The sequence below is a fragment of the Protobothrops mucrosquamatus genome, unplaced genomic scaffold, assembly GCF_001527695.2.
Source record: "Protobothrops mucrosquamatus isolate PMUCROS unplaced genomic scaffold, P.Mucros_1.0 scaffold2299, whole genome shotgun sequence".
Taxonomy (NCBI): domain Eukaryota; kingdom Metazoa; phylum Chordata; class Lepidosauria; order Squamata; family Viperidae; genus Protobothrops; species Protobothrops mucrosquamatus.
The window spans coordinates 154,068-169,820 of record NW_015388385.1 but is presented as its reverse complement, the minus strand read 5'-3'; the positions used below and the strand labels follow the sequence as shown (position 1 = coordinate 169,820).

Below are 15,753 nucleotides of genomic sequence, written 5' to 3'. Positions count from 1 at the left end.
TCCCTCCACTGATTATCAGGAAACCAGGAAAGGGTTTGGGGGGGTAGCAGCGAAACCCGTGGACCCATAGTGAGATCCCAGGGCCAGTGGAGTTGGGGAAGGGAAGGGGCAGGGAGGGAGAGGACGGAGGAGGAAGGGACGAAAGGCGGGGAAAGGGAATCAATGAATGAAAAGAAGGGAAGGGAAAGGAGAGATGGTGGAGGAGGGGAAGGAGGGGAGGAGGGGAGAGAGGGGAGGAGAAAGAGAGAGAAGGGGAGAGAGGGGAGGAGAAAGGGAGAGAGGAGAAGGGGAGAGAGGAGGGGAGATGCAAGAAAGGAGAGAGGAGAGGGGAGGAAGACAAAGAGAGGGAGAGAGGAGAAAGGGGGAGGGAAAAGGGGAGGGGGGAAGAGAGAAGAGAGAGAGTAAGAGAAAGGAGGGAGGATGAGTGGGAGGAGAGAGGAAAGGAGAGGAGAGAGAAGAGAGAAAGGGAGAGGGAAGAGAAGAGAGGGAGAAGAGAGAAGAGAGGGAAAAGAAGAGAGAAGAGAGGGAGAAGAGAGAGAGGGGAAAGAGGAGGGGAGAGGAGGGGAAAGGGGAGAAAGAAGTGGGGAGGGAGAGGGGAGGAAGAGTGAGAAGGGACCCTGTCCCTCAACACCACCCAAGAGGCATACAAAGAGGGCACAAGCCGTGATTTCCTGGCCTGGTCCCACAGAAAGAAGGATGACGGTTACCTTCTTCCAGAAACGGAAAAATCTGGGCTCATCCAGAAAGCTTCAAAGTTTCAGGAGAAAAAAAACAAAAAACAAAAATTACCTACAGGATCCGAAAGGAAGACAATTCTCTAAAAAGTCAGGTAGAAACGCCAAGGCCAAGGTGGTTTGTCCCGAGAGGAGACCAGGCAAAACACCCGCGCCGACCGGCCCGCAGGGACGGGCCTCCGTCAAGTGGGCAACGGCTCCAGCTTCGGCTGCTTGGCCGGGACGGAGCCGCCGTCCAGCAGGCGGGATTCCTGCTTCAGGACCGCCGTGTGTCCCAGGCCCTCCCGGCCACCGTTCCAGCAGGGAGCCGGCTCTCCCTTGCTCAGGAAGGGCAAGTCTGCGCCGGTTTGGGAGAGCGGCTTGGCCTCTCGCTGTTCTGCACGCTCCACCACCAGCGGCCCAGCCCACTCGGGGATCTCCAGCCCGAGGAGTTTCATCAGCTTCGTCATCACCTCGTCCACGTAGCCGTGGATGCGCAGGTCCGCGTGCCTGTCCTGGGGGGGCAGAAAAAGAGGGGGCAAAGAGGTGACACAGAAGGCGTGTGAATTCAACAAGTACATAAAAGACGCTTCGAAGAGGCGGAAGAACATTGAAGCCCGAGGAGAGCCGAGAGTGGGGTCAAATGCGTCATCTGTCTGGAGTTGCTGCGCTCTCACAAAAGCGCCCCTGTGAATTCTGCTGACTCTTATCTAGGGCCAATTTGCTTGCACTGCGAGTAGATCAGATTCTTGTGTATACCGTGTTTCCCCCCAAAATAAGACCCGGTCTTATTTTATTTTTTGCCTCCAAAAGAGGCCCCCATTTTTATTTTCGGGGAGGCGGGTGTCTTTTCCACTCACCTCCGGCAACAACAGCCCCACCAAGCTGGCCCACTTCTTCTGCGGCCGAAGGAGCAGCTTCGTTCTGCCGCGGAAAATTGAGTTCCGGCCTGCATTTGAATCCATAGCTCGGTTTTCAGCTGCAGAGGCCTGACTGCGAAATGCAGACCTGGGGATGCCGCAGAAGTAGGCTGGCGAGGAGAGGCCTGGCTGCAACGGTAAGTAAGGGCGCGTAGGACAGCTCCACCCCCCCCCAGCCCCTGCCCTAGCTTGATTTTTAGGCTTGTGCCTCGCCCCCAAACTAGGGCTTATTTTTGGGGTAGGGCTTATATTAGGCCACGGGTCGGCAACCCGCAGCTCCGGAGCCGCATGCGGCTCTTTGAGCCTTCTCCTGCGGCTCCCAGTCTCCTCCGCCATTTGCAGAGAGAGAGAGAGAGAGAGAGAGAGACACTTGTACTTCCCTTCTCTCTCTCTCTCTCTCTCTCTGTGTCTGTAAAAAAGAGAGTGGCCTCACGCTGTTCTCTGACAAGCTGACAAGCTTATTGGGCAGGGCTCCTGCCTTTGCTGAGTCTCTGCAGGAAGCAGCAGAAAGTAAAAAGCAGCTCTTTTGCTCTCTCTCTCTCTCTCTCTCTCTCTCTCTCTCACACACACACACACACACACACACTTTTACTTACTTAGTGGGGGAAGAGGACTGGCAGACCAAGGGCAGGGGAGAGCCAGCCCAATAAGAATGTGTGTCAGCTTGTCGGAGAACAGCGTGAAGCCAGCTTGCCAGATGAGCAGAAGATCAAAGAGAGGGAGAGAGAGAAGGGGGAGGGAGAGAGAGGGAGACACAGAGAGCACTCATGCACAGCAGCCTCTATTTCTTTTTAATTAAACTCTTCAATCAAGTCCCCCTCCTGCGTGTGCGCATGTGCGCGAATTTTGCGGCTCCCCGTGTTTTCTTTTCTGTGGGAAATGGGTCCAAGTGGCTCTTTGAGTGTTTTAAGGTTGCTGACCCCTGAATTACCGCCCCCCCCCCCCAAATCAAGCTAGGGCTTATTTTCAGGGTAGGTCTTGCTTTCAGGGAAACACGGTACGTAGCACGAAATAAACTCTTTAGTACTTTTGAACTCTGTTCTGGCTCCTGGTTTCTTGCGCCTGACGGCCGATAGCCAAAAACTTTCCTTCCTCCTCCTCCTCCAACTAGCCAGGTCCTCTGGTAGCCCAAGAGAAGAAGATCCTGGCTGGCTGGTTATCGGCTGCCCTTTTCCCAACCGAGGGGAGGGGGGGCTGCCCCAGAGGACCCGAAAGCAAAGCATTTGAGGGTCAGCTGTCCCATCGAGGGAGGGAGGGGGGGTCCTTGGCGCAGACTCACGTGCTTTGTGGGCTGCAGGTTGACGATCACCAGCTTCCCGCCCTTCTTCTTGGTCAGCAGCGGAAGGTCCCCGCTGGGCTTGATCTGCAGGGAGGTCCCCAGGGTGATGGATAAGGACGCCCTCCTGCAGGCAGACGAGCAATCAGCCCTGGAGAGCCTTTTCAAAGAGAAAACTGGGGTGGAAAGCTGGGGGGGGGGTGTCTGGAACTCCTGGCCTGCCGTGGAATTGTCACCACCCCTCTCTCGGCTGCGGGGTCCTTGGCGCGCTCTGAGTCTGGTGGTTTTCTTGCAGATGTTTGGTGACCCAGCCAGATAACATCATCAGTGCTGGAAGGGAGGAGGAGGAGGAGGAGGAGGAGGAGGAGGAGGAGGAGGAGGAGGAGGACTGTGGGGTCCTTGGTGTTCTCTCAGCTTGGTGGTTTTCTTGCAGATGTTTCATGACCTAACTACATATCATCATCAGTGGAAGGGAGGGGGGTTTGGGAGGAGGAGGAGGAGGAGGAGGAGGAAGAAGACTGTAGGGTCCTTGGTGCTCTCTGAGCTTGGTTGTTTTCTTGCAGATGTTTAGTGACCCAGCCAGGTAACATCAGCAGTGCTAGAAGGGGGGGGGGAGTTGTGGAGAGGATTGAGGTCATCCTTGGTGCTCTCTGAACTTGCTTGTTTTCTTGCAGATGTTGCATGACCCAGCTAGGTAACATCTTCAGTGCTAGAAGGGAGGGGGGGGGTCGTTCTCTTTTTATACACTAGTGGCTTGCCTTGTCCGTGTCGGTGGGAGAGTTTTGAGGGCTCCTTGATTAGCCTGCTGTTTACCGTTAGCTTGTCTGTCTCAGTTGGGAATTCCTTGGTGTATTGTTTATTGCTTGACAGCTTGTATATAAACAGAGAGCAAACCCCACTCCCTCCAGCACTGATGATGTGACCTAGCTGGGTCATGAAACGTCTGCAAGAAAACCACCAAGCTCAGTGAACACCGAAGAACCCACAGCTGCCCTCCTCCTCCACCTCCACCTCCACCTCCACCACCACAAACCCCACTCCCTTCCAGCACTGATGATGTCACCAAGCTGGGTCATGAAACGTCTGCAAGAAAACCACCCAGCTCAGTGAACACCAAAGAACCCACAGCCGCCCTCCTCCTCTCCACAAAACCTACCGCTTTTTAGCGGCACTGATGATGTGACCTAGTTGGGCCAGGAAACGTCTGCCAGGAAACCATCCAGAACCCCCACCGTTCCCTCCTGAGCTACTAATATTCTCTTCTATTAGTAACATTTCGACTCGTTTTAGGAACCCCGTCGGCCTTCGCCGCGGCTTCCACACCCCGCTGGCCGAACAGATTCCGAAAGACCCAATCCAGCGGAAATTCAGAATCAAGAGATTTGGGAGAGGGCTGGATCGGGTAATCCTGTGGAGGGAAACGCTCCAACACTGGAGGTTTTTAAGAAAAGACTGGACAGCCATTTGTCCAAAATGGGATAGGGTTTCCTGCCTGAGCAGGGGGTTGGACTGGATGACCTCCAAGGTCCCTTCCAACTTTATCCTTATTATCATTATCATTACCTGCTGGCTTCAGAGGCCCAATTCAGGTCACGGTCCGGCAGGGAATCTTCCCAGTCTAGGATGGTGTCCATTAACTTGCCTCTTTAAGGAGAAACACAAAACACACACCGCTCAAAACCGACTGCGAACGGGAAGGAATAAGCATCTATATCAGTGTTTCTCAACCTTGACAATTTTAAGGCATGTGGACTTCAACTCCCAGAATTCCACAGCCAGCATTGCTGGCTGTGGAATTCTGGGAGTTGAAGTCCACATGCCTTAAAATTGTCAAGGTTGAGAAACACTGATCTATATAAATAAAAATGTAAATGTTCGTTTGTTCAAAATCTTAAATCTCCAACAGTTCTTTACCGATTGCTTTGAAATTTTGACACAACGTTGCATTCGAATACGCGCGTGTTTTTATATACCTACTATTATATAGATGTCACACCTGTGACAGGTAAAAACGTGTTTTTTAAAAAAACAGCGCCATCTGTTGGACGTAAAAGCAACACAAGTGAGCCACAGCAACGCGTGGCTGGGGACAGCTAGTTTTTTATACATTAATACGTTTTAACATTAATACATTTTAAATAAGCATTTTTAATACATTTTTTTAATGCATAATACATTCCCTCCCTCCCATTTCTGTCACCAGGGGCCCCAAGCCCCCCTCCCTCTTCCTCCAGACATGAATGAAGACCCCAGCCCACCCTTCCTAGCTCCCTCTTCCAAATTCCAGTGCCCAGGAATTGGGAGAGGAGCAGGGGCTGAGTGCTTTGAAACAGAAAGAGGCGTCCAGAGGTGGCTGCAGAACTTTTTAAAGCAAGCAGCTCACAAAAAGAAGAAGAAGAGAGGATCTGATCCTGGGAGGGAGGGACAGAAGTAGATCCCAGTAGGGAAGGCACCCGCGCGGGGTGTGTGTGTGTGTGTCAGGCACCTGCAGGATCGGAGCCCTCGGTGCTTGGAGGCGTCGCAGAGCCGGCCAGTGGGCTTCAGCCCCATGGTGCCCACCACGGTGTCCCTCACGTACTGCCTTAAAAAAAATAAATAAAAAGAAGACACAGCTGCAGCAAGGACAACCAGGCCTTTATCGATTTATGTTTATTTATATCCCACCTTTATTATTTTTACAAATAACTCGACGTGTTGAATGTATCTAACACAGCTTCCCCGTCCTGTTTTCCCCACTACCAGAACCCTGTGAGGCGGGTTGGGTTGAGACAGAGGGACTGGTCCAAAGTCAACCAGCTGGCTTTCAGTGCCTAAGGCAGGACTAGAACTCCCAGTCTCCTGGTGACTGGCCCAAAGTCAACCAACTAGCTTTCATACCTAACCCAGGACTAGAACTCACTGTCTCCTGGTGATTGGCCCAGAGTCAACCAGCTGGCTTTCATGCCTAACCCGGGACTAGAACTCACCGTCTCCTGGTGACTGGCCTAAAGTCAACCAACTAGATTTCATACTTAACCCAGGACTAGAACTCACTGTCTCCTGGTGATTGGCCCAGAGTCAACCAGCTGGTTTTCATGCCTAACCCGGGACTAGAACTCACTGTCTCCTGGTGACTGGCCCAAAGTCAACCAACTAGCTTTCATACCTAACCCGGGACTAGAACTCACTGTCTCCTGGTGACTGGCCCAAAGTCAACCAACTAGCTTTCATACCTAACCCAGGACTAGAACTCCCAGTCTCCTGGTGACTGGCCCAGAGTCAACCAGCTGGCTTTCATGCCTAACCCGGGACTAGAACTCACTGTCTCCTGGTGACTGGCCCAAAGTCAACCAGCTGGTTTTCATACCTAACCCAGGACTAGAACTCCCAGTCTCCTGGTGACTGGCCTAAAGTCAACCAACTAGATTTCATACTTAACCCAGGACTAGAACTCCCAGTCTCCTGGTGACTGGCCCAGAGTCAACCAGCTGGCTTTCATGCCTAACCCGGGACTAGAACTCACCGTCTCCTGGTGACTGGCCTAAAGTCAACCAACTAGCTTTCATACCTAACCCAGGACTAGAACTCACTGTCTCCTGGTGACTGGCCCAAAGTCAACCAACTAGCTTTCACACCTAACCCAGGACTAGAACTCCCAGTCTCCTGGTGACTGGCCCAAAGTCAACCAGCTGGCTTTCATGCCTAATGTGGGACTAGAACTTCCCGTCTCCTGGTGATTAGCCCAGAGTCACCCAGCCAGCTTTCTTTACTAAAACCAGACTAGAACTCACAGTCCCAGTTTCTAGTCTGGTATCTTAACTACTAGACCAAACAGGAAGCACTCCCGCCCTCCAAATCTCGGGCGGAGGGATGGCAGTGCATTAACAGCCCCCCAACCACAGGACCCTCTTCTGCTTCCACCTATGGCTTAACAGCTGCCTGCCTCTTGGGCCGAGCGACTGACCGATGGGGAGTCAGCATCCGGATAGGTTGCTGAGATGCTTTCGCTGGGGTGGTGAAGATCCAAATCCTGCTCTTGACTAACATCAGGGGAAGAGGCCTTGCTAAGAGAGACCCAGCCCCAGGCCACCAATCACAGCTCCAGAAATTCTGCAGGACGGCGTTCCGCTTTAAGAACGCTGAGCATCCCCGGTTAAAAGAAACCCCACCGTGATTACAAGCCACATTTTTTCCCCAGGCATATAAAAGCAGCAGGGGGGGGGGGAAGTGGGAAGGAACCTACTTGCCACATTTCACGCATTCCTCTACGAACATGTTCCCATGCAGTTCTGCCAGCTTGTCCCTGGAGACATGAGGAAAGGTTGATAGACAGTGGAGATCAGGGCAACTTTTAAGACTTTTTGTGGAAGTTGCTCTCGGTTTATAGACTAGGGGTGTAATAGCCTAATCGGGGACCCACCGAGGACACTCCCAACGACAAACCAGCAAGCCACTAGTAAATAAACAGAGAGCAAACCTCACTGACTCCCTTCTAGCACTGACACACAATCACTTCAATAGGAGCCAGCCGTGTGCTGCAGCTGCCAAAAAAGCCAACACAGTGCTAGGCTGCATTAACAGAGGGAGAGAATCAAGATTATGTGAAGTATTTTTTTTTTTAAATAAATTTTTATTTATTTTTCATTGAAAAACAAAAGCATAAGTCTTTTATCACAATATCAACCAAAAAAGAATCAACACTAATCAATACATTCACGGACGTGTCCGGTGCCCCCCTCCCGCACCACCCTCTTCCACTTGCCTACACCTTCCTCCTCCCATCCTACCACCACTCCTCCTTCCTCCCTCTTTCCTCCCTCCCTTTCTCACTCAACCATCCCGCCTGTGCAGTTGGGGTATCACCGGGCACCTCCTTAAAAAAATCATACATATATATACATATAAATCTATAGTACAAACCTACCCCATTCCCCCCTCCTCCCCCAAGACTTCCCAAAGCTAATTATGTGAAGTATTAATACCACTTTACAAGGCCTTGGTAAGGCCACACTTGGAATACTGCATCCAGTTTTGGTCACCACGATGTAGAAAAGAGGTGGAGACTCTAGAAAGAGTGCAGAGAAGAGCAACAAAGATGATCAGGGGACTGGAGGCTAAAATACACAAGGAACGGTTGCTGGAATTGGGTATGTCTAGTTTAATGAAGAGAAGGACGAGGGGGGACATGATAGCAGCCTTCCAGCATCTCAGGGGCTGCCCCAGAGAAGAGGGAGTCAAGCTATTCTCCAAAGCGCCTGAAGGCAGGACAAGAAGCAACGGATGGAAACTCATCAAGGAGAGAAGCAACCTGGAACTAAGGAGAAACTTCCTCACAGTTAGAACAATTAACGAGTGGAACAGCTTGTCACCAGAAGTTGTGGGTGCTTCTTCACTAGATGTTTTTAAGAAGGGACTGGACAACCACTAGTCTGAGATGGTATAGGGGTTGGACTAGAAGACCTCCAAGGTCCCTTCTAACATTATTATTATCAGGGCTTTTTTTCTCATAAAACGCCCAGAACAGAGTTCTGGCACCTTTTTGGGATGGAACCTTGTAGGGTAGGCAAGGCGGGTTGTATGATGTGTGTGAGTTCCGGCACCTTTTTTTTTTTTTTTTTTTTTTAGAAACATACTGATGATGTTCCCTAGTTAGGTCATGAAACATCTGCAAGGAAACCACCGAGCTCAGAGAGCACCCAGGACCCCACAGCTGCCCTCCTCCTCCTCCAACACTTTCTCTTTCTCCTTCTCCAACACTCTTTCTCCTTCGCCTTCTCGGAGAGCACCAAGGACCCCACGGTCCTGGTCCTCCTCCTCGCCCCCCCCAAACCACATTCCCTTCCAGCACTGATGATGTTCCCTAGTTGGGTCATGAAACGTCTGCAAGGAAACCACCCAACTCAGAGAGCACCCAGGACCCTACAGTTGTCCTCCTCTTTCTCCCCCCACAAGCCCCACCCCCTTTCTAGCACTGATGATGTTCCCTAGTTGGGAATGATCTTCAGATTCACTTTGATGGTCCTGAGCGTGATGGATTGATCTAGGTCAGGGGTAGGCAACCTTGGCTCTTTTATGACTGGTGGACTTCAACTCCCAGAATTCCTGAGCCAGCATGACTCAGCTTGGAAACCTCTCCCTTTTCCCTCAGCGTGGCTTTCTCAGGAATTCTGGGAGTTGAAGTCCACGAGTCATAAAAGAGCCAAGGTTGCCTACCCCTGATCTAGGTCGGTCGGTCTGTCTGTCTGTCTGTCTGTCTGTCTGTCTGTCTGTCTGTCTGTCTGTCTGTCTGTCTGTCTGTCTGTCATCTAGATCAGGGGTCGGCAACCTTGGCTCTTTTATGACTCGTGGACTTCAACTCCCAGAATCCCTCAGCCAGCCATGCTGAGGGGACAGAAAGAGGTTTCCAAGCTGAGCCATTCTGGCTCAGGAATTCTGGGAGTTGAAGTCCACGAGTCACAAAAGAGCCAAGGTTGCCTATCCCTGCTCTAAGGCAAGGGGGTGGAACGATGCCCTCCTTTACGACTTGTGGACTTCGACTCCCAGAATTCCTGAGCCAGCCATCGTTCCCCACCCCTAATCCAGGGCGATTGCTTGGAGAAGACCTGGCTTGAGACCTCCTCGGCCGCAAGGCTTCAAGCAGGTGAGCCTTACCTGGGGAAGCCGGACCTCACGTGAAGCCCGTCGATGTTTTGGCTGACCAGGAAGTGCAGGATGCCCACGCGGTGCAGCTCCAGCAGGGCCATGTGCGTCTTCGATGGCCTCGCGTTCTCAAAGGTCGTGTCGAATCTGGGGACCAGGCCCCGCTCCTCCATGGTCCACACCCCATTCGGGCCCCTGCAGGAAGGGAGACAAGCACAGTCGGGTCCTCGACTTACAACGGTTCATTTCGTCGCCGTTCAGAGTCACGACGGCGCTGGACAAAAAAAGGGACTTCTGCTCTTCGCACTTCACACTGCGGCATCCCCCCAGGGTCACGGCATCCAAATTCAGACGCTTGGCAACCGGCTCGTACTTAGGACGGTCCCATTCCCACTTTGCGACCTTCCGATCACCAAAGTCAACGGGGAAGCCAGATTCACTTAACAACCGTGTGGCTCACTTAAGAACGGCGGGGACTCATTTAACAACGGTGGCAAGAAAAATCGTAAAATGGGGCAAAAGCCACTTAACCAATGTCTCGCTTAGCAACAGATATCTTGAGCTCAATTGTGGTCGATGGTGGAGGAGGACGTGGAGGTGGCATGGCTCCAGGCTACCTGAGGAACCATGTCAATCAATCAGCTGGAAGGGGCCTTGGAGGTCTTCTAGTCCAGCCCCCTGCTCAAGCAGGAAACCCTAGACCATTTCAGACAAATGGCTGTCCAATCTCTTCTTAAAAACCTCCAGGGATGGAGCGCCCATGATTTCTGGTGGCAACCTGTTCCACTGGTTAATTGGCCTCACTATCAGGAAGTTTCTCCTTATTTTTTTGGAATTTTGTTTATTGATTTTCTATTTTCACATTTAAATATTTGAAAAGAAACGTGGCAGCTGAGTTGGTCAATGATTCCATAACGTACAAATATTTTTGGTACAGGTCCCAAAACTATTACATTCATTATTTCCTCGTTTTTCCCCTTGGTATTCACTGTCTCGCGTTTAAATTAATACAATTCTTACTATATCGATTAGAAAAAAAATAACTTTCTTTCATTTATCAATAATTTTTGTTTATACATATCCTAGTCGTTTTAACATTCAATCTTTAAGCATTCACTCTTTAAGCATTCACTGCTTCTGGAGGCAGGTTGTTCCACTGGTTAATTGTTCTAACTATCAGGAAGTTTCTCCTTAGTTCCGGGTTGCTTCTCTCCTTGAACAGTTTTCATCTGTTGCTTCTTGTCCTGCCTTTGGTTGCTTTGGAGCAGTGGTTCTCAACCTTTTTAATGCCGCGACCCCAACCGGTCGTAAGTCAAGGACTAAACCGGTCGTAAGTCGAGGACTAAACCGGTCGTAAGTCGAGGACTCAACCGGTCATAAGTCAAGGACTACCCAACCGGTCGTAAGTCGAGGACTTTCCCTGCCCGGGAGTGCCGCGCATGCGTGGTTCCGCCCCCTGCGCCGGCCGAGGCATAGCTGGCAAGCGGCAGAGACGGAGCAGGCCGACCAGCAGCTGGCCCAGCCCAAGGGAGGTAAGGCACCCGCCGGAAAATGGGGGAAAAATGGCGGACAAAAAAATGGCGGACAAAAAAAATGGTGGACAGCCTTGCTTGGCGACCCCCGTGAAATGGTCGATCGACCCCAAATGGGGTCCCGACCCACAGGTTGAGAACCACTGCTTTGGAGAATAATTTGATCTCCTCTTCTTTGTGGCAGCCCCTGGAAGACTGCTACCATGACACCCCTCGTCCTTCTTTTCTCTAGACTCATGGGTCTGGGCAACTCTGATGCCAGCAAAAGGGGCACGCTGAGGACCCCATCATCCAAGGAATTCTGGCTGGCAGGATCCAGGAAGAGAGCCTCCCAAAAGGGCCTTAAAACCTGGCTCTGCTGCTTGGCCTGGGGCCCAGCCAGGGCCCTGATATTCTGGTGGTGGTTACTGGATTAAATAGAAGACCCCCCACCTCCACCCCATCGTATACTCCCCCCTCCATTTTAGTTAATTGTGAATGAAATTCAATGGTGAAAAAAGTAAGGTTCTACATTTAGGCAAGAAAAACTAAATGCACAGGTATAGTATAGGGGGTACCTTGCTCAATAGTAGTAACTGTGAGAGGGCCCTTGGAGTCCTAGTGGACAATCACTTAGATATGAGCCAGCCGTGTGCTGCAGCTGCCAAAAAGGCCAACACAGTGCTGGGCTGCATGAACAGAGGGATGGAATCAAGATCACGTGAAGTATTAATACCACTTTACAAGCCTTGGCAAGGCCACACTTGGAATCCTGCATCCAGTTTTGGTCACCACGATGTAAAAAAGATGCTGAGACTCTAGAAAGAGTGCAGAAAAGAGCAACAAAGATGATCAGGGGACTGGAGGCTAAAACATATAAGGAACGGTTGCTGGAACTGGGTATGTCCAGTTTAATAAAGAGAAGGACCAGGGGGGACATGATAGCAGTCTTCCAGTATCTCAGGGGCTGCCCCAAAGAAGAGGGAGTCAAGCTATTCTCCAAAGCGCCTGAAGGCAGGACGAGAAGCAACGGATGGAAACTAATCAAGGAGAGAAGCAACCTAGAACTAAGGAGAAACTTCCTGACAGTGAGAACAATTAACCAGTGGAACCACCTGCCTCCAGAAGCGGTGAATGCTCCAACACTGGAGGTTTTTAAGAAGAAACTGGACAGCCATTTGTCCGAAATGGTCTAGGGTTTCCTGCCTGAGCAGGGGATTGGACTAGATGACCTCCAAGGTCCCTTCCAACTTTATTATTATTATTATTATTATTATTATTATTATTATTATTATTATTATTATTATTATTAATCAAGGAGAGAAGCAACCTGGAACTAAGGAGAAACTTCCTGACAGTTAGAACAATTAACCAGTGGAACAACCTGCCTCCAGAAGCGGTGAATGCTCCAACACTGGAAGTTTTTAAAAAGAGACTGGACAGCCATTTGTCCGAAATGGTATAGGGGTTGGACTAGATGATCTCCAAGATCCCTTCTAACTTTTTATTACTACTACTACTACTGCTACTACTACTACTACTACTACTAATTGTCTTTTAATTCTAATGTTACACTTACTGTTTTGCAGCATCATTTTTATTGTGTTGTAAGCGGCTCAGAGTCACGTGGCAGTGAAATGGGGAAGATATCAATTTAATAAATAAATCGACAGTAAATATGTACAATGAGGAACTGCCAGTTTTGAACCTGGTAGGAACGGCTGGATGCGAAAGGTTTCTGGCAGCTGAGGACCCCCTCTGGGGGTGGGAGAAAGAGGAAAAACTATTGTGCCAAGATGGAATCATTAGAGTCACCTATGGCTTGCCTTGAGGTGAAAATGTCACGGAAATAATTTCAAGGACAGACCACCCCTTCAACCAGTTCTTTTAATTCTGCCGACTTCCTGGATTAATTGTAGCAATCAAACTTAAACCAGGATAGATGTCTTATGCCACTGTTCTCAAGGATGAAAGTTTGGAAGCTACATGCCTCTGCGTTTCAACTTGCCTTTAGAGTAAGGGGGGGAGGTGTAACTTTCAAGTGGGTTAGATGGAGAAAAGAAACTTCTACGATTCCACTGAAGACCACGAGAGCCTGAAACCTTTTCAAGGACACCAGAACAGGTGTGGATTTGAAGCAGACGGTTCCCATAACAAAGTGAACTTGTTGATATGGATTACGTAAGACGTTGGGGGTTTGGCTGGGAAAATGATTGTTTAAGTCTATGAATTGGTGTTGGAACCCCAGAGTTAGTTTTGCTTCGACGTAACCAAGCTGTGTATTGAATAAACAGTATGTTTTTTGTAAACAAAATGAATCTGGAGTTTTATTTGGATTCTCGAGCTGGATGTTGACAACTGTATAGGTAGTCCTCCTCTTTTGACCACAATTGAGCCCAACATTTCCGTTGCTAAGCGAGACAGTTGTTAAGTAAGTTTTGCCCCATTTTATGACCTTTCCTGACACCGTTATTAAGGGGATCACTGCAGTTGTTAAGTTAGTAACATGGCAGTTAAATGAATCTGGCTTCTCCCAATGGATTTGCTTATCTGAAGGTCACAAAAGGGGGTCAGGCCAACTCGCCGTGGTCAACTCAACGCTGCCAACTCGCCATGAGATACGAGTTACACTAATATCAAAGAAATGGTGGAAGAGACTCATTAAAGAGAGGGTGCCAAAGGAGGGACAAAATAAAATGTGAATGACAAAAATCAAAACATTTTAAAAATTATTTTAAATGCTTAAAATTGAATTGTTGAAGTGTCCTGCAGCGAGTTGTCCCACACCAAGTTGGCCGTGCCAAGTTGTCCCATTCTGATCACATGATCCCAGGACACTGCAGTGGTCATAAATACGAACCAGTTACCAAGCTTCTACATTTTGATCACGTGACCGTAGGGATGTTGTCAGTGTGAAAAACGGTCCTATGTCACTTTTTTTCCAGTGGCATTGTAACTAAATGGCCACTAAATGAGGACTTCCTATATTAGATGAATATTCAACCATAAGCCTGCAGGCTTTCTCCTGTATTTCCCAAAATGAGAGTGAGCATCAAGGCTTCATAATTCATAATCTGTACATTAAGCATTGCTAATATTTAGAGAATAGAATAGAACAGAACAGAATAGAATATGGAATAGAATAGAATATGGAATGGAATGAATAGAATATGGAATAGAATAGAATAGAATAGAATATGGAATAGAATAAAATAGAAAATAGAATAGAATATGGAATAGAATAGAATAGAGAATAGAATACAATAAGAAATAGAAAATAGAATAGAGAATAGAAAATAGAATACAATATAGAATATAGAACAGAATAGAAAATAGAATACAGTATAGAATAAATAGAATATAGAATATAAAATATGGAATAGAATAAATATGAAATGGAATAGAACAGAAAATAGAATAGAATAGAATAGAATATGGAATGGAATGAATAGAATATGGAATAGAAATAGAATAGAATAGAAAATAGAATAGAATAGAGCAGGAATAGAATAGAATAGAATAGAGAATAGAATACAATAAGAAATAGAAAATAGAATAGAGAATAGAAAATAGAATACAATATAGAATATAGAACAGAATAGAGAATAGAAAATAGAATACAGTATAGAATAAACAGAATATAGAATATAAAATATGGAATAGCATAAATATGGAATGGAATAGAACAGAATATAGAATAGAATAGAATAACAGAGTTGGAAGAGACCTTGGAGGTCTTCTAGTCCAACCCCCTGCTCAGACAGGAAACCAAAATCTTCCAAACCGAAATCGTTATCCTCATTTCAATGCACGGCTTCCTAAACCAAACAGGTTATTTTCAAAGTCTGTTCTTCCCAATCCACGGAATCCAAAACTTCCAACTGAAAATTCAGAGTGAGCTAAAGTTTGACCTCCTCCAGACCTCTCTGGCCTCGGCTGTCCCATTCCCTCCCTCAGCCTACCTGAAATCCGGAATCCCTGAGGCTGTGCTGATTCCCGCCCCGGTGTGAAACACCACACTGAAAGAATTCTGGATCAAGTCAGCCAACTGGTGGATCTTCCTCTCCAACTCGTCCGGCGAATCAAAAATCTGAACAAAAAAAATGGAAGGCATTAGAGTCAGCGTCGATTTTTTGCATTGCAGAGGTGCAGCAAGGGGGTGCACCCCAAGGCGTGAACCCCCACACTGGGTACCGACAGCCGGGAGTGTAAATGCCCTGCTGAGAGAGAGAGACCACTGCTAGGTACCCCCCCCAAGATAAAGGCCGCCCTAATTGCTTTCTGCTATGTTAATTTATTATTATTAGTCCTCGACTTACGACCACAACGGAGCCCAAAATTTCCATTGCTAAGCAAGGCAGGTGTTAAGTGGTTATTAAGCGAATCACCGCAAGCGGTTAGGTGAACTTTGCCCATCTGCTTTCCACAGTTGTTACCCCGAATCACTGCAGTTGTTAAGTGAATGACACGGTCCTTAAACACATCTGGCTTCAGCTCAAACAAAGGCCTCCCCTGCCTCCTCCATTGTCCCCCAGGGCAGCCCCTGGTGCCTCAGTTTCTCCCTTCTCCTTCGTTGCCTCAGTTTCCCTCCATACCCCTCCCAGGTTCAAGCTCCTGCCCCACCCCTCCCCCCTGGTGCCTCAGTTTCCCCCTTCTCCTTCCCTGCCTGTTTCCCTCCAAACCCCTCCCCAGGTTCAGGCTCCTGCCCCCCCCCC

At 48.8% G+C, this 15,753-nt stretch overlaps 1 protein-coding gene across 1 annotated transcript in view; it reads right to left on the bottom strand.

Moving 5' to 3' along the window:
* Positions 1-916: 916 nt before the first annotated feature.
* SIRT6 (sirtuin 6) overlaps positions 917-15,753 on the bottom strand; it is a 15,282-nt gene continuing 445 nt past the window's right edge. Inside the window, exons 2-8 of the mRNA XM_015824633.1 lie at positions 15,001-15,128; positions 9,540-9,722; positions 7,132-7,191; positions 5,395-5,490; positions 4,473-4,553; positions 2,913-3,036; positions 917-1,228 (exon numbers count right to left, since the gene is read on the bottom strand). Of these exons, the coding sequence (XP_015680119.1) occupies positions 917-1,228; positions 2,913-3,036; positions 4,473-4,553; positions 5,395-5,490; positions 7,132-7,191; positions 9,540-9,722; positions 15,001-15,128 (984 nt within the window). The remainder of the gene's footprint in view (positions 1,229-2,912; positions 3,037-4,472; positions 4,554-5,394; positions 5,491-7,131; positions 7,192-9,539; positions 9,723-15,000; positions 15,129-15,753) is intronic.